At 41.5% G+C, this 22,462-nt stretch overlaps 1 protein-coding gene across 2 annotated transcripts in view; it reads left to right on the top strand.

Annotated features, from left to right (window-relative positions):
- The window catches only part of cntnap2a (contactin associated protein 2a), a 1,898,214-nt gene that overhangs the window by 1,675,856 nt on the left and 199,896 nt on the right, over nucleotides 1-22,462 (top strand). For both annotated transcript variants that reach the window (XM_063044005.1, XM_063044006.1), the window contains exon 17: nucleotides 11,729-11,947. In XM_063044005.1, the coding sequence (XP_062900075.1) occupies nucleotides 11,729-11,947 (219 nt within the window). The remainder of the gene's footprint in view (nucleotides 1-11,728; nucleotides 11,948-22,462) is intronic.

Below are 22,462 nucleotides of genomic sequence, written 5' to 3'. Positions count from 1 at the left end.
AAATATGCAAAATGGCGAGACATTCTCAAATGTCATATAATTTGCTATTGTCAGGATCTAAACATATTTAATTGCCTACTGAGCAATATCATGTCTTCTGTTTCCTTGGAGCTTTTGCTAAATTTATGTTGATAAAAGGTCAGGCTGCCTCAGAGCTTTAGTTTGCAGGTTATACCATGAGCATTCATTTGGATTTTTAAGAGTGGTATAATTAGCAATATGGGAACAAAAAGTGTCAATAATTCTTTGTGGTACCATGCACATGAAATTTCTATTACTCATTTTTTTTTGCTGTTAAGCTAGTTTGCTTTTCTTAAAAGCAACGAAACCTCTGGCATGAAGTTGTCCAAAATTAGTCCAGTTTTGGCAGTATCTTAGTGGTTCAACTTGCCAGAACTAACAGTATAAATTCAAACAGGACAAAGGAAAATATTTGACACAAGAAAGACTGCAGATGCTGGAGCTCTGGAGCAACACAGAAAATGCTGGAGAAACACAACAGGTCAGGCAGTACTTATAGAGGAAAATGGACAATCGATGCTTCAGGTCAATGCCTTCCTTATGACTGGAAAGAAAGAGGGCAGCAGCCATTACAAAATGTTAGGGTAGGGGTGGAGTAAGAGATGGTGAATGAGATGTGAATCCAAGTGAAAGGGGGAAGATAAACAAGAGAGGAAGGGGCAGTGGGAATGATGTAAGACGCTGGGAGATGATAGGAGGAGGTGACAAAGGGCTGAAGAAGATGGAATATGGTGGGAGAGGTTAGTGGACCAAGGAATAAAGGGAGGGAGGTGAGGAGGGGTATCAGTGGGAGGAATGTGTGAACGATGGACAGATCGAGAGGGTGGGAGAGGGGAAAGGGAAGACGGATGGGAGCTGTTAAGAAAGGGAAAATAAAAGTGGGGACAGAGGGTTGTGATTACCTGAAGTTGGATTTTCAGGCCATCAGCTTGGAGACGACTACTAAGGCAGAATATGAGATGTTGGTCTTCTAATTTGCTTCTGGCCTCAGCTTGGCAGGAGGCTGTGAACAGACGTGTCAGCATGGGAATGGGATGTTATATTTAAATGGCTGACTGCTCAGAGATCTTGGTTGTTATGGCAGACAGAGCAAAAGTGCTTGATAAAGCAGTACTGAATTTGCTACTGGTCTCACCATTGTACAGGAGGTCACACAAGAAGTACCAGACGCAATTAACACTAATGGATTCACATGTGAAGGACTGCTTCCACTGCAAGGACTGTTTAGAGCCATATATTGTGGTGATGGAGGAGGTGTAGGGGCAAATGTGACACTCAGCACAGTTGCAATGATACATACTAGGAGGGGGATCAATAGGAAGAGAGTACAGGCAATGCAATACCTGTGGAAAGTGGAGGAGGAAGGAAATGAGAATGCAAGCCTGGTGGTGGGATCACATTGGAGATGGTGTTCAGAAGGCTGCATAACTCAGGAAGTAGAGCTCTGGTCTCACAGGTAGATAGGTTCCTAAAGAAAGCGTTTGGCACATATATCAATGTATTGAGTACAGGAGTTGGGATGTTATGTTGGAACTGTAAAAGATGTTACTGAGGCCTAATTTGGAGTCTTGTGTCCCGTTTTGGTCACCTACCCACAGGAAATATGTAAATAATATGAAAGAGTACAGAGAAAATGTACAAGGCTGTTGCTAGGTCTGGAGGATCTGATTTATATGGGAAGATTGAATAGGTTAGGACCTTATTACTTGGAATGTAGAAGATTGAGAAGAGATTTGATAGAAGTGTACAAAATCATGAGGGATATAGATAGGGTAAATGCAAGCAGGCTTTTCCCACTGAGGTTGGGTGGGACTACAACTAGAGGTCATGGGTTAAGGGTGAAAGCTGAAATGTTTAAGGGGAGCATGAGGGGAAACCTCTTCACTCAGGAGGTCCTGAGAGTGTGAAACACACTGCCAGTGCAAGTGGTGCATGTGAGCTTGATTTCAACATTTAAGAAAACTTTGGATAGATACTTGGAAAGGACGAGTTTGGAGTGCCATAGTCTAGGTTCAGGTCGATGGGACTGGGGAGATTAATGGTTCAGCATGGGCTAGATGGGCCAAAGGGCCTGTTCGTGTGCTGATGTCTTCTATGACTCTATAGTTCTATGGTGGAAGTCATGGTGAATATGTTGGAAGCAGAGGCTCGTTGGGTGGTAGGTGACAACTAGAGGAACTCTATCCCTGTTATCTCTAGGAGGAATGGGGTGAGGAAGAAAAACTTGGAAGTTACTTATATTTAAGTATCATTTAAATAATTGTCATTTGAATAAAAACAAATAGTGGCTTTTTTCCACAAATCACAAAGCAAAGGTATCCCTAAGCAATTATATAACCATATGAGATGATCTTGTATCAGTCTTTATTAAGGCCTGATTGTAAGAGTACCATATTTGTACTAGTTCCGCACAGTTAAAAAAGATGGAAGCTTTACTTTTAGCATTACCATTAAATTAATCTGATGTTTGATACTTTAGCACGGCAAGATATTGTAAACATTTTGAAGTAATGTATAATTTTATGGTGTAGATTAGGTGGGATTCAAAGGCAAATTTATAGGTGCAGTAGAATTGAACAAGTATAAGTGTGAACGAATGAACAAGAAAGCTTGAATTTCCATTTGTTTTTCATGGTCTCAAATTATCCGAAAGGATTTCACAGCCAGTGAATTAAAAGATGTAAAATTTAAGGATGGGATGTTCCCACACCCTGCAATGTGATAAAATCTAGATAACCAAATTTCAGTTCATGATTGAGGAATAAATGTTGTCCAATGTACCAGGTAGAGCTCCACTGCTTTTCTTCAGAATGCTGACTTTTCATATTGTGTATCCTTCCCAGAGGTTGGGCCTTGAACATACCTCACATCGCAGGGAAGCATCCTGCAACAGTGCAGTGCTTCCATACTTCGATTTTCTGCTAGACCCAGAAGGGGAATTGAAACACAATTTCAAACAGGCATCCCACAATCAACAATGCAAGATTATATTTACAATAAAAAATACAAATATGTTAACCAAAAGCAACATTCTGGGAAAACCATGCTATACAAAAAGGGAAATACGTGAATGAATTATTTAACTTGTATCCTCGATTTTGAGCATTACTGTATACTGTTTGTTGTATATGTAATATATACGTACACTCAGTGGCCACTTTACACAGAACTTCCTCTACCTAACTAAGTGGCCTCTGAGTGTGTGTCAATGGCCATCTGCTGCTGTAGCCCATCCACCTCAAGATTCAATGTGTTGTACATTCAGAGATGCTCTTCTGCACGCCACTGTTGTAACACGTGGCTATTTGAGTTACTGTCGCCTTCCTGTCAGATTGAACCAGTCTGGCCATTCTCCTCCGACCTCTATCATTCACAAGGCATTTTTGCCCAAAGAACAGCCACTCATTGGATGTTCATTTTTTTTTTTTTTGTTTTCGGAGCATTCTCTGTAAAACTAGAGACCATCTTGTGTTAAAAAAATTCCCAGGAGATCAGTGGTTTCTGAGATACTCAAACAATCCCATTTGGTTCCAACAATGATTCCATGGTCAAAGTCACTTAGATTACGTTCTTCCGCATTTGGATGTTTTTGGTCTGAACAAACACTTGACCATGACTGCATGCTTTTATGCATTAAGTTGCTACTGCATGATTGGCTGATGAGATATTTGCATTAATGAGCACGAGTGTAGGTGTACCTAATAACGTGGACACTGACTGTATTTATATGAGTAGGTTAGCCTTTTGCATTCTAAGCCAAAAAGAGAAGTAACTTACAAGTATGATCCTTAAGCCTCTTTATTTATATAGCATCTTCCACAACTCTGGGATTTTAAAAGCCCTTCATAACCACTGAATAACTTTAGAAGTGTAATCAGCCTTGTCTGATAGGCAAACATATCAGCAGATTTGTATACAAGTGGATACATGATCAATCTATTCTCCAGAAGATGTTTGCTTGGATAATGTTGGGCTGGTCTTTGGGAAAAAAATCTTATGTATTGCTTTAACAGGCAAAGACCCTTAATCCAATGAACAATCCAAAAATTCAAAAGCCTGCATTGTGGATGCAGGCAGGATTTCACTCTGGATTGTGAAATCATACCATGGGAACAGAAAGCTAGGACAGCAAGGTTCAATAATCAAATGATGAGTCTCCAAGTGCAGCACTACAGTTGAAGTTGTTGTCACTACATTCAATAATTGTCTCTGCAGTTTTGACTTTGGCATAAAATATAACCAGTTTTCATATGGAAGGGCCAGTAAGGATCTCGGTCGTGTGTGGAACAAGATGAGAAGGTATAGAGAACGAGCTCTACTTCCTCCCAAAAGGATGGAAATTCTCAAATGTGCTTCCAAAACTGTTGATTTTGAATGGTATTCTTAAATAAATCATAATTAATTGCACTGAATTGAGTTAACATCGAACTGAGAGTCCTAAAGGACTCTGTACTAATGTACTACATTGTCCTGCCAATCCTCAGATCCCCATCCTGTTATGTCTGTGCACAACTAAAAGCATGCACCAAGAGATGGCCTTAACTGGTGTATTCAGTGAGCAAGAGAGGGACACACATAGCTCTGGGTGAGACTCTTCATCTTGACTGTACCCTTCATGCAGATTTTCTAACACTTTGGTGTACAGCTTAGAGGGAACCACAGCACAAGATCCACACATCATTGTTCTTTGACATACCGACAGTTGGTCTCATCTCACTGAGAACTCTGGAAATATAGGATTACCATGAGCTGGTTATCCTTGCTAAGTAATTTCTTAGACATTTGACAATGTCAGATCATTCTTTGTTTCCCTTTGTATTTCGGAATTTGTTACTGGCAACTGGTCCACCAATGCAGTGTGGAACACTTCTGCTGGATCACAGTATGAACAAGGGGTCACAGTTTGAGGATAAAGGGGAAGCCTTTTAGGACTGAGATTAGGAAAAACTTTTTCACACAGAGAGTGGTGAATCTGTGGAATTCTCTGCCACAGGAAACAGTTGAGGCCAGTTCATTGGCTATATTTAAGAGGGAGTTAGATATGGCCCTTGTGGCTACGGGGATCAGGGGGTATGGAGGGAAGGCTGGGGCGGGGTTCTGAGTTGGATGATCAGCCATGATCATAATAAATGGCGGTGCAGACTCGAAGGGCCGAATGGCCTACTCCTGCACCTATTTTCTATGTTTCTATGAAAATTTTTCTTCTTCAGCTGCCAATAGTGGAAGATGTGCCAAGCCATCAGCGTTGCTGTGTTGTTTCGTACCCTTGAACTCTGTGTCATAAGAGTGAGCTTTTAGAAATAGTGCACAACATTGTAATCAGGTAGCAGTCATTACTTGAATTCCCTTCCTGGGGCTGGTGATCAGTAACCAGCACAAATTTTTGTCCGTAGAGGTTGTGATGGAACTTCTTTATTCCTGATACTAGACCAAGGAACTTTTGGTTGATCTGTGCGTAGTTGCATTCTGTGCTCATCAGTGACCTTGAAGTAAGCTCAATCAGGCGTTCAGATCCATCTTTCATAACGTGTGACAAAATGGCTCCAATACTATAAGGGAACACATCACACACCAGTCTGATGGGCAGGGATCGATCATAATACATGAGCAGTTCATCAGATGTTATTAGTCTTTTTGCCTCATTGAATGCTCGTTCATATCTTTCAGACCATTCTCACTTGGTCCCTGCCTGCCTTTGTTCAATGGATGATGTGTTGTAGCAATATTCGGGAGAAACCAGTGGTAGTAGTTTACAAGGCCCAATTATGACCTGAGTTGTGACACGTTTTCTGGTTTGGGTACCTGAAGCAATGTTTCAATCTTCTCTTGTGACTGAAGTAAGCCCTGCTTGTCAATGACATGTCCACAATATGATATTTCATTCTTGAAAAGCTCACATTTCTCTCTCTTTGCACACAGACCATACTCACTCAGACTGGTAAGCACTTTATCAAGGTCCTGGAGGTACTCTTCATTATTTTTGCCAGTCACGATGATGTCATAAAGGTAACATTGTGTTTCTGGATATCTTGGAGCACTTGGTCCATTGCTCTTTGCCAAATTGCTGGAGCTGATGTGATACCAAAGATGAGATAATTATACTGGAACAGTCCCTTGTGAGTGTTGATTGTGAGGAACTTCTTGCTTGATTCCTCAATCTTCATTTGTATATAGCCTTGTGACAAGTGTTACATACCTTGTGGGTACCTTGAGACTGTCTTATGACCATAATGTAATTGAATATCTTGTGATCCTGATGTAATGGTCTTATGATGGTGGGGTGATGTAATTTTCCCGCTAGTGTGAGGTCATATGTTGACATATTCTCAACAGGTATATAAAGGGAAACCCCTGTTGTGACGCAGTTAGTTTCAGTTTAGTTCGTCAGTTCATTCGACAGTTACTCCGTTATGCTGCGTATTCGTCTCATGACGTAGTTTTGTTTTAAAGTGGAGTTTTACTTTCTATTGTAAGTCTAGTATTGGAGAGTGAAGACCTTACTAAAATACGGGAGCCCGAAGGATCGAGTAAAGTTGGTGCCGTTCAGTGGTTTAATACAGGATCGACCTTATGGAATCTTCCTCCAGAAATAGTGACCTGCGTCTGAGATAACTCCTGCAAGATCAGGGAAGTTTGTGCAGTGAAAAAAGTCAGTTCCTTGAAGCCGTTTTATTTCCTTCGTCATGAATCCTTTGGAGAATCAGCAGTAACGTCACGTCTTCGAAGAAATCCGTTTCCAGGGAAGTCTCTCCTAATTGACTGTGTAAATCACTTGGACTTTCGAATTTACCACTTTAAGACTGTGTTCGAATTTACCACTTTAAGAACTGTTTTCGAATTTACCATTTTAAGAACTGCTCCACAGTTGCCCTATAGCAGTTAACTTCCGGTTAAGTTGGTCGTTGAATACTTTTCACTATTGTTGAGCAGTGTTTAATAAATGTTTGCTTGTTTTTTTTAAAACTGACTCAATTATATATTCATCGTTGCTGATCACGTGACACAAGTCAATCTTTGAAAACCTCTCCCCGCCTACCAAAGGTGCAAAAATGTCTTTTATTTATGGTCGGGATTCTGCAAAGTACACAGCACCGGGTTGATGCTCACTTTGAAATCCTCACACATGCCAACAGCTCCGACCTTCCCTTTCTTGATCACTGGGACAATGGGTGTGGTCCAATCACTCCACTCAACCTCTGAGAGAATGCCAGATACATCCAAGTTCTGAAGTTCAGCATCCACTTTAGGACGTAATGCGTAAGGCACTTTATGGAATCTTGGTGTTGCTGCTTCATCCAATTCGATTCCGGCCTTCATAACTTTGAGTTTACCAATTCCCTTCTCAAACACCTTCTCATTAGCATGAAGCAGCAGTGTCAGTCTCTGGTTAATGCTACCATCTGGGCTGCTGATGCCTGTTGGTGCCACACTGAGAGCTTTGACTGAGTGCCAATCTAGTTGGATTTTTCTCAACCATTCACATCTGAAAAGTGCTGGCTCTCCATATTTCAATATATAAAGTTCTAACTGCTGTGTTTGGCCTCCACACGTCACCTTCACTCTCAGTTTGCCTTTGGGGTATATCTTTTTGCCTGTGTAGTATTTGGCATCACTGGGGTCTTTTCTAATGGTATCGTAGAAAACAGTCTGTTGTTGTCAGCCTCTGGAATTATGGACAAAGCTGACCCTGCATTTTCATTTTTACACCAGACACATCTATTGCGATCCATATTATATTACAATCTGCTTTGGTAATACCATGCAGTTCTAGGCATTACAGTTCACCTTTGTCATGATTTGTTTTACATTTGGTAACTTTATGCATTTGCTTAGTTTTGTGTTTGGGACTTTTCAGTCAGTTGAGATTTTTGTCTCCCTTGCACATTCTCTCTATGTGGCCTTGTCTGTGACATATTCTGCAGACTTCTTTGAACCAACAGTCATTTGTATCATGGGAGAATGTGACACATCCATAACATTTTTGGATTTTTTGCACCATTCATGGACATTTTGTCATTTCACATTCTGTAGTTCTGCTGCATCCTTTGCTGCAGTCTCTAACGGTACTGCAACGGTCGATGCCTGTCTAGGGTTACGTCTCTTTCTGCCAGTAACATCATTTGAGTGCATGTCACATAAAAACCTGTCTCTTAGTGCATCAGAAAGTCCATCTCTAAAGTCACATTACTGGGAAAGCTTGCACCGTTCTGCAATGTATTCAGAAAGGCTTGCATTTTTGACTGGTTCACTTTGAAAAATCTAAGTCTCTCAGCTAATATCAGTGGTTTAGGGCTCAAATTATTTTGTTAAATTGTAACAATTTCATCGAACGTGTTGTTTGCTAGCTTTGTAGGGGTTACTAAGTTGCATCCTTAAACTCATTAAGCTAAGAAGTGCAGAGACTTTCTTTTGCTCCTCCATGTTGTTTGCGTTACAGTACAGTTCCATCCTCTTGATATACGACTCCCAGCCTTCATTAGCACTAACAAATTCATCAACTTTCCAGACTGAAGCCATCACCATATTATTTTCACTTTAAATTCAGCATGTCTTTCACTGTTACTCTGCGTACTCAAGCATTTGTTTGCATCCATGACAGCCTTCTCGTGCTGATTAATTCTCGCTGTTTCGTCCTGTAATTGTGCCATATCTGTTGGTGCAGTTCATGATATTTTCTGACAATCAGCTTCATACTCGTCCCCAATTTGTTGTATCTGTGCACAATTACATATATATATTAAATAAATGCACACACAGGGGTGATAGCTTTAACTATTGTATACATATTGCAGCGAGTGAGAGAGAGAGAGAGAAAGAAAAATGTGCATGCATAGGCAACAGAGCATCCCCATACAACAGATCAACACATAGTGCTAAGGGGAGGGGGGGGTCACTGCTCCATAGATCCATACATTACACTTCCTCCATCTTTAGATTAATGCAGCATGAAACTGTATATGTACAAAACATTAAATTTCCCTTTCATAAACCCATATTCCAAATAAACATTCTTTTACAATAATGGGTGGGGGGTGGTCATTGCTCCAAAAGAAATAGTTCCACACAATACAAATCCCTTTCAACAAATCCATTCTATGCAAAATATTCTCAAAATATGCCTTTTTTTGGACAGCAAAGTAAAACTAGATTCACACTTATGAATAGGCACATTTATTTTGTAGGAACTAAAAGGTTACCCATTACCTCACAACACAGCTGAAAGTGCAATAATAATTTAAGATTTCATGTATATTTGTTGTATTGTGTATAAAATATATATGTTGCTCTTTGATCTTATTGTGTCAATAAGACAGACAAAATAATCAAAAAGTTCGAAGATGCTGGGTGAGATATTTGTTAAATGAGACAAGACTTGAAATGACTATAAACACAAAAAAGTCTGCAGAAAGTCTAGAAATCCAAAGAAACACACAAAAATGCTGGAGGAAATCAGTAGGTCAGGCAGCTTCTATGGAAATGAATGAGCAGTCGACATTTTGGGCCGAGACCCTTCTTCAGGACTGAGAAGGAAGGGGAAAGAAGCTTGAATTTTTAAAAAAGTGTGTTTGGGGGAGGAGATGAAAGCTAACTGGAATGTGATAGGTGCAAGCAGGTGGGTGAGAAAAGTCAAGAGCTGGAGAAGAAGGAATCTGATCGGAGAGGAGAGTGAACCATTGGAGAAAGAGAAGGTGGAGGGGACTCAAGGGGAAGTGATAGGCAGTGAGAAGAGGTAAAAGAGGAATAGAGGAAGAAGGGAAGGGGAGGGAATTTTTTTATCAGAAGGAGAAATTGATATTCATGCCATCAGGTCAGAAACTACCCAGACAGAATGTAAGGTGTTGCTCCTCCACTCTGAGGGTGGCCTTATCTTGGCTTAAGAGGAGGACATGGACCGACATGTCAGATTAGGAATAGGAATTGGAATTAAAATGTTTGGCCACTGGCAAGTTCCGCTTTTGGTGGATGGAGCAGAGATGCTCAAAGAAGTGGTGTATGACTTGTTTAAAACACTGTAACATTTTGAATTTATAAATGTTTTGCATATAAAAACAATAACATAAAGCTTGCTTATGTGGGCTTCCTATATAAATAGAAATTATGATTGATAGATATTGAAATATGTAGGGAATGAATGTGGGAATTTTCTTTGCTATCATTATCATAACCAAAATATAACCAAGGTACGAGGGGTGATTGATAAGTTCATGGCCTAAGGTAGAAGGAGATGAGTTGTTAACTTCAAACTTTCTGCATAATCACTCAAAGAGTTGAACTGCACGTGTCTGTAACAAGAGCTGGATAACTCATCTTCTTCTACCCTGGGCCACAAACTTATCAATCACCCCTGCTGTGGACCACTTTCTGGAGGTCCAAGATGCCGACTTCTACAAAGAAGGGATCCGTATACTCCACAACCATTGGACTAAGTGTGTAAATGTAGGAAGAGACTACGTCGAAAAATAAATGTGCTAGGTTTTCTAAAATTGACTTCTTCTGACTCAGGCCACGAACTTATCAATCACCCCTCGTATAGGCTACAAAAATTACTTACACCTTATAAGGACAAAATCTGCTAGTACGGCTTGCCTTGAATTTCAGGAATATGCTGTTGATCACCTTCCAGATTTATAAGGCAGTTAGTTAGTGGTTCATCAGAAGTCAGATGAAAAAATCTATCCATTTTTCACATTTTGTCTGATTTGACATATGGGCAATTAGCAAATTACCATAGGAATGTATATCATCTTTCAGTGATTGGTAATGTAATTATCACTTTCCTCATGGGAAGTAGACTATTACAGACGCCCTTTCAGCCATTCTCATTGTCTTCCTGCGTGCTTGTGACAAGTAAAGATACTGAAATTTTTAATATCTTCTCAATATTATACAGTATATGGGATTTTCTCAAATGAAAGATTTATATTGATGTATTGCTGGGCCCAACAAAAGGAATAAGATGGTGTTTGAATTTTTGGATCTACAATTTTTTATCCAATTTTAGAACTTGCAGATTTTAAAACTGGTAAAAATGTTAAATAGAAAAAGCTATGCCCTTGAAATTGTGCTGTAAAATGGAATATTAATGTTTTCTACATATTATGATTCCATTTTAGATATCAAATTGAGGAGAAGTATAGATTTGATATGTTCTGCAATATTCTTTCTGTGGTCTCCTTTTGTAAAACATGGCAAAGCAAAGAATAATCCAGGCATTCAACATCTCCCACTGTGCCCATCCCAAATGGTGCTCTGAATCACTAGTGTCTCTCTCTCTCTCTCTCCCCCCTCCCTTCCTCTCCCTCTCCCTCTGTCTCTCTCTCTTGCCCCCCTCCCTCTCCCTCCCCCCATCCCTCTCTCCCTCTCTCCCTCTCTCTCCCTCTCTCACTCTCACTTTCTCTCTGTCCCTTTACACCTAATTGCCGCAGAGACCTGCAACTTGCTTTCCGTTGTGTGATGTATTTCACTATGTTATTATTTAGCATATGATAGCAACCTGGTTCTTGAAAGTCTTATTCACTGGTCTCGCAGATAGTTTACTTAACTGGCCTATCCAGACACCTAGCAACTTATAGGTATTATATCTTAATTATTCTCAATCATATTTACATTTTATCTCACTATCAGCACCAAATTTTCCTTCCATCTTTCCAGTTTAACCTTTACATTATTATAAACCGAACTACATAATGATGATTTTTATTTTCAGCACCATCTGATGTTGCGTTTTCATTTGATGTGGGAAACGGCCCAGTTGAACTAACAGTGAGATCCCCAAATCCTTTGAATGATGACCAATGGCACCGAGTCATTGCTGAGCGCAACGTAAAAGAAGCAAGCCTTCAAGTAGATCTTCTCCGCAGGGACTTCAGGAAGGCACCAACCCAGGGTCACACCAGGCTGGAACTCTACAGCCAACTCTATGTGGGTAAGGAATTAACAATTGTTTGCCATTATCTGAAAAAATCAAAACCGTTAGGGTGCTGGTTTCATCTATTTAGATGCTTTGCTGCAAGAGAATATTGCATGAATCTGAAAACAGACAGGTGGGCAGCTATATTAAAACCTGGTCCTTAAGCTAATGCATAAAAATAATGAGCCACACAAAGTATCGAAATCTTCTCATGAATAAATTACTTAACAGTAAGTACATTCTTGCAAATGGAGGTATAATGGGTAAAAGAGGGGGTGAAATTATAAGCCATGATCTAATTGAGTGGTTGATGAGGCTTCAGTGGACAAATGTCCTAATCAGAATCAGAATCAGGTTTAATGCCATAGACATATGTTGTGAAATTTGCTAACCTGGCACCGGCAGTATAATGCAATACATGATAAATATAGAGAAAAAAGAGTTACAGTAAGTATATATAAGTAAATGAAATAGTTAAATTAAAAATAGTCATGCAAAAACAGAAAAAATATTTTTTAAAATGCGGTAGTGTCCACGGGTTCAATGTCTATTTAGAAATCGCACCGCAGAGGCAAAGAAGCTGTTCCTGAATCGCTAAGTGTGTGCCTTTAGGTTTCTGTACCTCCTTCCTGATGGAAGGTTCTGGAGCTTTTCAGTTAGGACTGAAAGAATCGGTCAGGTACTTCTTGTGTTTCTTATGTGTTTTATCCACAGGTACTTGACTAAAATACCTAACTGGGAAAATAAAGTTGGAGAATTTTAAGTGCAGAAATAGATGAAACAAGCTAACTATGGTATAACTGAGAAACATTTATTTATTTATCAATAGTGCTTGAGAAAGCTTTGGGATAGGTTTTTGCTTTCACTACCAGGGTTGTAATTTAATACAGTCGCACACCCTTTGTAGAACACACAAGATTTTAATTTCCATTAGTTTAATTCTAATTTAATTTGAAAAAGTATTTTAATTTGAAATAGCTATAGGAACTTTAATTTACCTTGGTTAAATATATCCAGTAATAATGTTATCCTAAATAGCAGACTGTTGGAAGCCTAAAGATCCACAACTGTTTTAGTTTAGTGCCATTATAACATTCGCACAATATTGCAGAAAGGCCACAAATTAGGTTTCGTCCTTCAAATTCTTATTTGGAGGTTGTCTGCAGATATAAAGAGCTCAATCCCCAAGAACAGTTTTTAATTAATCATATTATTTCTTTTGTTGATTATACATTCTCTTGTAGCTGGAAAATTAATAGTTAAAAGTTTACAATTATCATGTTGGAAATTCCTCTATCTAAATGATTTAATGGTTATAGACAATATAACTGAAGTGGTAGGTGGTGCTTCCCAAAACTAAAGCCATTTTAACAGTTGATCACCATCCATATTCCATCATTTGCAACCTCCATCATTAATTGACCGAGACAAGTTTAGGGTAAAAAAAATGGATAGAAGTCCTGACTAAACATTGATTGAGGACAGTAATTATCATTAATTGATACAGATTTGCTAGACACATACACATTGACGACCCAACAGAAAGGATGATACATTAATTCAGGAGTCAGGAAAATAAATACATTATCATAATTCTACTATAATCTTTGCAATGAAGTTCAAAAGGCACCTGAATGTGTGATCAGAAATTGCAAATGGAAATATACTTTAAGAATAGAAATTAAAGCATTCTGTTAAAGAGCTACAACAAGCAGAAAAATAATCATATGATTTAAAGCAACAATTTAAAATAATTCGATTATTTCTAATTAGAACTCAAGCTTCTGCAGTTGGAAAGCCAATTACACAACGGGAGTATCGAAACAGTAGGCTATGGTTTCCTATCCATCACTAAACTAGTTACTCATTTGTTAGTTCCAAATGGCAAGATTTATCTTCTATCCAGAGTTCTGAGGTTTAATTGTTCAAATGAGAATTAACAATAAAATGGAGCAAGTAGCCAATGCTCCATTGTCCTGTATTTCCAAATGCTCTTGGTAGATAAATTGCCAAAATTGAATTTGGATAGACAGGTTCACCCAGTCACCTCTGTGAAGGTTGTGTCACGGTCATATGTATTTTTTTCTCTTAAATGCCTCTGTTAATGACATGGCAATGGACTCAAATAGGAATGCACTTCATTGCCCTGGAATGCACTGAATGACCAGGCTATAAGAAGAGCTTCCTCATTCTTCACAAAAGACAACAATGGGATCCTGTAATACACCCTGATTAAGAAGGTGGACGTAGAATTATCCTGATCCAATAATCTCCACCACTCCACCCACAGCACTCTCTCAGTAATATCCTACTGTCACAACAAAGATTAATCTCTGAAACTCCGGATTAGAAAAAGTTACTTCTTTTTTATGTTCACATCTGCTTACATTGAACCTGATCATCAAGAAAAGTCCATGGGCCAGATACACTTTTTATATCAGTAGGATATGAACAAAAAATGAGAAGAGCCTACCTTATTATGTTGACCTCATAGAGGTGTATAAGATGATGAGAGGCGTTGATTGTGTGGATAGTCAGAGACTTTTTCCCAGGGCTAAAATGGCTAGCACGAGAGGGCACAGTTTTAAGTGCTTGGAAGCAGGTACAGAGGAGATGTCAGGGGTAAGTGTTTTACGCAGAGAGTGGAGAGTACATGGAATGGGCTGCCGGCGATGGTGGTGGAGGCGAATATGATAGGGTCTTTCAAGAGACTCCTGGATAGGTAAATGGAGCTTAGAAAAATAGAGGGCTATGGGTAACCCTAGGTAATTTCTAAAGTACAAACCCCATTTCCAGAAAAGTTGGGATATTTTCCAAAATGCAATAAAAACAAAAATCTGTGATATGTTAATTCACGTGAACCTTTATTTAACTGACAAAAGTACAAAGAAAAGATTTTCAATAGTTTTACTGACCAACTTAATTGTATTTTGAAAACATACAGAAATTTAGAATTTGATGGCTGCAACACACTCAACAAAAGTTGGGACAGAGGCATGTTTACCATTGTGTTACATCAACTTTCCTTTTAATAACACTTTTTAATCATTTTGGAACTGAGGATAGTAATTGTAGTAGATTTGCAATTGGAAATTTTGTCCATTCTTGCTTGATGTAAGACTTCAGCTGCTCAACAGTCCATGGTTTCCGTTGTCTGATTCTCCTCTTCATGATGCGCCATACATTTTCAATAGGAGATAGATCTGGACTGGCAGCAGGCCAGTCAAGCACATGCACTCTGTGTCTACAAAGCCACGCTGTTGTAGCCCGTGCAGAATGTGGTCTGGCATTGTCCTGCTGAAATAAGCATGGACGTCCCGGGAAGAGACGTTGCCTTGATGGCAATATATGTCTCTCTAAAATCCTAATATATGCCTCAAAGTCTATGGTACCTTCACATACATGCAACTCACCCATGCCGTGGGCACTGATGCACCCTCATACCATCACAGATGCTGGCTTTTGCACCTTTCGCTGATAACAATCTGGATGGTCGGTTTCATCTTTGGCACGGAGAACTCGACGCCCGTTTTTTCTGAAAACTAGCTGAAATGTGGACTCATCTGACCACAGCACACGGTTCCACAGTCTTTCGGTCCATCTGAGATGAGCTCGGGCCCAGAGAACTCGCTGGCGTTTCTGCACAGAGTTGATGTATGGCTTCCTCCTTGCGTAATAGAGTTTCAAGTTGCATTTCTGGATGCAGTGACGGACTGTGTTGCGTAACAATGGTTTTCCGAAGTACTTCCAAGTCTAGGTGGCTATAATTGTCACAGTAGCATGACGGTTTCTTTGGCAGTGCCGCCTGAGGGCTCGAAGATCACGTACATTCAACACTGGTTTCCGACCTTGCCCTTTACGCACTGAGATGTCTCTGAATTCTCTGAATCTCTTCACAATATTATGTACTGTAGATGTTGAAAGACCTAAATTCTCTGCAACTTGTGTTGAGAAATGTTCCTTTTGAACTGACTAACAATTCTCTCACGAATTTTGGCACAAAGGGGTGAGCCACGACTATCCTCGCTTGCAAAGACAGAGCCTTTAATGGACTCTACTTTTATACCCAGTCATGATACCTCACCTGCTACCAATTAGCCTGCTTAATGTGGAGTCTTCCAAACCAGTGTTACTTGAATATTCTGTGCACTTTTCAATCTTATTTTAACTCTGTCCCAACTTTTGTTGAGTGTGTTGCAGCCATCAAATTCTAAATTTGTGTATATTTACAAACTACAATTACGTTGGTCAGTAAAACTATTGAAAATCTTTTCTTTGTACTTTTGTCAGTTAAATAAAGGTTCACGTGAATTAACATATCACAGATTTTTGTTTTTATTGCATTTTGGAAAATATCTCAACTTTTCTGGAAATGGGGTTTGTAAGTACATGTTCGGCACAGCATTGTGGGCCAAAGAGCCTGTATTGTGCTGTAGATTTTCTATGTTTCTATTTTGTTAGAACAACACTGATACATCACTTACTTTCAGAAAAGAAAATCTCAGCACAATCTTTATTCAAAAACAAAGCTAAATCTTTCATTGTTCGCAAACAACAGGAATTCTGCAGATGCTGGAAATTCAAGCAACACACATCAAAGTTGCTGGTGAACGCAGCAGGCCAAGCAGCATCTATAGGAAGAGGCGCAGTCGACGTTTCAGGCCGAGACCCTTCGTCAGGACTAACTGAAGGAAGAGTGAGTAAGGGATTTGAAAGCTGGAGGGGGAGGGGGAGATGCAAAATGATAGGAGAAGACAGGAGGGGGAGGGATAGAGCCGAGAGCTGGACAGGTGATAGGCAAAAGGGGATACGAGAGGATCATGGGACAGGAGGTCCGGGAAGACAGACGGGGGGGGGGGTGACCCAGAGGATGGGCAAGAGGTATATTCAGAGGGACAGAGGGAGAAAAAGGAGAGTGAGAGAAAGAATGTGTGCATAAAAATGAGTAACAGATGGGGTACGAGGGGGAGGTGGGGCCTAGCGGAAGTTAGAGAAGTCAATGTTCATGCCATCAGGTTGGAGGCTACCCAGACGGAATATAAGGTGTTGTTCCTCCAACCTGAGTGTGGCTTCATCTTTACAGTAGAGGAGGCCGTGGATAGACATGTCAGAATGGGAATGGGATGTGGAATTAAAATGCCCAGTGGCCACACATTTTAATTCCACATCCCATTCCCATTCTGACATGTCTATCCACGGCCTCCTCTACTGTAAAGATGAAGCCACACTCAGGTTGGAGGAACAACACCTTATATTCCGTATGGGTAGCCTCCAACCTGATGGCATGAACATTGACTTCTCTAACTTCCGCTAGGCCCCACCTCCCCCTCGTACCCCATCTGTTACTCTTTTTTATGCACACATTCTTTCTCTCACTCTCCTTTTTCTCCCTCTGTCCCTCTGAATATACCTCTTGCCCATCCTCTGGGTCACCCCCCCCCGTCTTTCTTCCCGGACCTTCTGTCCCATGATCCTCTCGTATCCCCTTTTGCCTATCACCTGTCCAGCTCTCGGCTCTATCCCTCCCCCTCCTGTCTTCTCCTATCATTTTGCATCTCCCCCTCCCCCTCCAGCTTTCAAATCCCTTACTCACTCTTCCTTCAGTTAGTCCTGATGAAGGGTCTCGGCCTGAAACGTCGACTGCGCCTCTTCCTATAGATGCTGCCTGGCCTGCTGCGTTCACCAGCAACTTTGATGTGTGTTGCTCTTTCATTGTTCATTATTTTGCATTGAGCCCCTCACTTTGATCGAAGCAGCACTGCGCAAGCACGTGGATGTCAGCGAGTTAGACCGGCGATAAGGATATAAAAGAAGACAGCTTTATAGAGTGGGCATCAGAGGAGAGGGAGACAGAGTAGGAGGGCTTTGGTTCAACGGGGCTTCAGCGAAAACGGGTTGAGGCGAGGTAAGCTACTTGTGAGGAATAGGAAGCATGTCTGTGAGGCCAGTGTTCTGTACTGGGTGTCAGTTGTGGGATGTCCGGGAGATTCCCAGCCTCCTGGATGGCCACATCTGCACCAGGTGTGTTGAGCTGCAGCTCCTTAGGGACCAGGTTATGGAACTGGAGATGCAGCTCGATGACCTTCGTCTGGTCAGGGAAAGTGAGGAGGTGATAGAGGGGAGCTATAGGCAAGTAGTCACACCGGGGCCTCAGGAGACAGACAAGCGGGCAACAGTCAGCAGAGGGAAAGGCAAGAGTCAGATACTGAACAGTACCCCTGTGGCTGTCCCCCTTAACAATAAGTACTCCTGCTTGAGTACTGTTGGGGGGACGACCTACTGGGGGAAGCAACAGTGGCAGCGCCTCTGGCACAAAGTCTGGCCCTGTGGCTCAGAAGGGTAGGCAAAGGAAGAGGATGGCAGCAGTGATTGGGGACTTTACAGTTAGGGGGTCAGACAGGCGATTCTGTGGATGCAGGAAAGAAACACGGATGGTAGTTTGCCTCCCAGGTGCCAGGATCCGGGATGTTTCTGATTGTGACCACGATATCCTGAAGTGGGAAGGTGAACAGCCAAATGTCGTGATACATATTGGTACCAATAACATAGGTAGGGAAAGGGAGGAGGTCCTGAAAACAGACTACAAGGAGTTAGGAAGGATGTTCAGAAGCAGGACCTCAAAGGTAGTAATCTTGGGATTACTGCCTGTGCCACGCGACAGTGAGTATAAGAATAGAGTGAGGTGGAGGATAGATACGTGGCTGAGGGATTAGAGCACGGGGCAGGGATTCAGACTTCTGGATCATTGGGACCTCTTCTGGGCTAGGTGTAACCTGTACAAAAAGGACAGATTGCACTTGAATCCGATGGGGACCAATTTCCTGGCAGGGAAGTTTGCTAAGGCTATCAGAGAATTTAAACTAGAATTGCTGGGAACTGGGAACCGAACTGAAGGCACTGAGGAAGAGGTGGTTGGCTCACAAATAGAGAAAGCTTGCAGGCAGTGAGAGAGGGAGAATAGGCAGGTGTTAGAGAAGGGATATGCTCAGACTGATGGCTTGAGATGTGTCTACTTTAATGGAAGAAACATCATGAACAAAGCAGCAAACATGAGGAAATCTGCAGATGCTGGAATTTCAAGCAACACAATTAAAAATTGCTGGTGAATGCAGCAGGCCAGGCAGCATCTATAGGAAGAGGTACAGTTGACGTTTCGGGCCGAGACCCTTCGTCAGGACTAACTGAAAGAAGAGATAGTAAGAGATTTGAAAGTGGGAGGGGGAGGGGGGGGAGATCCAAAATGATAGGAGAAGACAGGAGGAGGAGGGATGGAGCTAAGAGCTGGAAGGTTGATTGGCAAAAGGGATATGAGAGGATGACCAAGCAGATCAGCCTAGAGCACGGATCAGTACTTGGAGCTATGATGTTGTGGCCATTACAGAGACTTGGAAGGCTCAGGGGCTGTAGAAAAGGAGGAAGTCATGGAGGGATTGTCTACGAAGTTTCTGTAGGTGTAAATTAGGAAAAGTAAGGGGTCAATAACTCTACGGGATGTTTTTTATAGGCCACCCAATAGTTACAGGGACATTGAGGAGCAGATAGGGAGGCAGATTCTAGAAGGGTGTAATAATAACAGGGTCATCATGGTGGGAGATTTTAATTTTCCAAATATTGATTAGCATCTTCCTAGAGGAAGGGGTTTAGATAGGATTGAGTTTGTTAGATGTGTTCAGGAAGGTTTCCTGACACAATATGTAGATAAGCCTACAAGAGGAGAGGCTGTACTTGATCTGGTATTAGGAAATGGACCCGGTCAGGTGTCAGGTCTCTCAGTGGGAGAGCATTTTGGAGATAGTGATCATAATTCTATCTCCTTTACAATAGCATTGGAGGAGGATAGGAACAGACAAGTTAGAAAAGTGTTTAATTGTAGTAAGGGGAAATATGAAGCTATAAGGCAGGAACTTGGAAGTATAAATTGGGAACAGATTTTCTCAGGGATATGTACAGCCAAAATGTGGCAAATGTTCAGGGGATATTTGCATGACGTTCTGCATAGGTACGTTCCAATGAGACGGGAAGGATGGTAGGGTACAGGAATTGTAGTGTACAAAGGCTGTTGAAAATATAGTCAAGAAGAAAAGAAAAGCTTACGAAAGGTTCAAAAATCTTGATAATGATAGAGATCTAGAAAATTATAAGGCTAGCAGGAAGGAGCTTAAGAATGAAATTTGGAGAGCCAGAAGGGGCCATGAGAAGGCCTTGTTGAGCAGGATTAAGGAAAACCCAAAGGCATTCTACAAGTATGTGAAGAAGAAGAGGATAAGATGTGAGAGAATAGGACCAATCAAGTGTGACAGTGGAAAAGTGTGTATGGAACCGGAGGAGATAGCGGAGGTACTTAATGCATACTTTGCTTCAGTATTCACTACGAAAAAGGACCTTGGCAATTGTAGGGATGACTTACAGTGGACTGAAAAGCTTGAGCATATAGACATTAAGAAAGAGGATGTGCTGGAACCTTTGGAAAGCATCAAGTTGGATGAGTCACCGAGACCGGACAAGATATACCCCAGGCTACTGTGGGAGGCGAGAGAGGAGATCGCTGAGCCTCTGGCAATGATCTTTGCATCATCAATGGGGACAGTAGAGGTTCTGGAGGATTGGAGGGTTGTATATGTTGTTCCCTATTCAAGAAAAGGAGTAGAGATAGCCCAGGAAATTATAGACCAGTGAGTCTCACTACAGTGGTTGGTAAGTTGATGGAGAAGATCCTGAGAGGCAGGATTCATGAACATTTATAAAGGCATAACATGATTAGGAATAGTCAGCAGGGCTTTGTGAAATGCAGGTCGTGCCTTATGAGCTTGATTGAATTTTTTGAGGACGTGACCAAACGCATTGATGAAGGTAGAGGAGTAGATGTAGTGTATATGGATTTCAGCAAGGCATTTGATAAGGTACCCCATGCCAGGCTTATTGAGAAAGTAAGGAGGCATGGGATCCAAGCGGACCCTGCTTTGTGGATCCAGAACTAATTTGCTTACAGAAGGCAAAGAGTGGATGTAGATGGGTCATATTCTGCATGGAGGTCGGTGACCACTGGTGTGCCTCAGGGATCTGTTCTGGGACCCCTTCGCTTCTTTATTTTTATAAATGAGGAAGTGGAGGGATGGGTTAGTAAATTTGCTGATGACACAAAGGTTGGAGGTGTTGTGGATAGTGTGGAGGGCTGTCAGAGGTTACAGCGGGACATCGATAGGATGCAAAACTGGGCTGAGAAGTGGTAGATGGACTTCAACCCAGATAAGTGTGAGGTGGTTCATTTTGGTAGGTCAAATATGATGGCAGAATGTAGTATTAATGGTAAGACTCTTGACAGTGTGGAGGATCAGAGGGATCTTGAGGTCCGAGTCCATAGGACACTCAATGCTGCCGCAGAGATTGACTGTGTGGTTAAGAAGGTATACGGTGCATTGGCCTTCATCAATGGTGGGATTGAGTTTAAGAGCCGAGAGGCAATGTTTCAGCTCTATAGCACCCTGGTCAGAACCCACTTGGAGTAGTGTGCTCAGTTCTGGTCACCTCACTGCAGGAAGGATGTGGAAACTATAGAAAGGGTGCAGAGGAGATTTAGAATGATGTTGCCTGGCTTGGGGCGCATGCCTTATGAGAATAGGTTGAGTGAACCTGGCCTTTTCTCCTCAGAGTGACGGAGGATAAGAGGTGACCTGATAGAGGTGTATAAGGTGATGAGAAGCATTGATCATGTGGATAGTCAGAGGCTTTTTTCCAGGGCTGAAATGGCTAACACAAGAGGGCATAGATTTAAAGTGCTAGGAAGTAAGTACAGAGGAGATTTCAGGGGCAAGTTTTTTATGCAGGGAGTGGCGAGTGCGTGGAATGGGCTGCCGGCAACAGTGGTGGAAGTGGATACGATAGTGTTTTTTAAGAGACTCCTGGATGGGTACATGGAGCTTAGCAGAATGGAGGGCTATGGGTAACCCTAGGTAATTTCCAAAGTAAGTACATGTTAGGCACAGTTTTGTGGGCCAAAGGGCCTGTATTGTGCTGTAGGTTTTCTATGTTTTCTATTTTGTGGGTCTAGATCATCGCAGTGTTGCTGATAAACTGGTGCAGAGGGCAGGAGTTCAGATGTGTGGATCATTGGGATCTCCTCTGGGGAAGGTATGACCTGTACAAAAGGGACAGGGTAACCTGAACCCAAGGGGATCCAGTATCCCTGAGGGCAGGTTGGTTAGAGTTGTTCGGGTGGATTTAAACTAATTCGGCAGGAAATAGGAACTGGAATGGTGGTGCAGATGATGAGGTAGTTAGTTTACAAATAGAGGCAATGTGTGACTCCTAGCAAGGAAAGGCTGGTGATTGGGCAAAATTGCGGTCAACAGGATGAGTTGCAATGAAAAAGGTGGACAAAATCAAGGAAGTTGGATGCAAGGCTAAAGGTGTTACATTTGAATGCATGCAGTATAGGGAACAAGGTTGATAAACATGTTGCACAGTTACAAATTGACAAGTATGATTTTGTGGGCATCATTGAATCAAGGCTGAAAGACGGTAATAGCTGGG

This window comes from Mobula hypostoma, chromosome 3, assembly GCF_963921235.1.
Source record: "Mobula hypostoma chromosome 3, sMobHyp1.1, whole genome shotgun sequence".
Lineage (NCBI taxonomy): Eukaryota > Metazoa > Chordata > Chondrichthyes > Myliobatiformes > Myliobatidae > Mobula > Mobula hypostoma.
The sequence above is the reverse complement of the archived record's forward strand: the minus strand, read 5'-3'. Positions and strand labels throughout refer to the sequence as shown.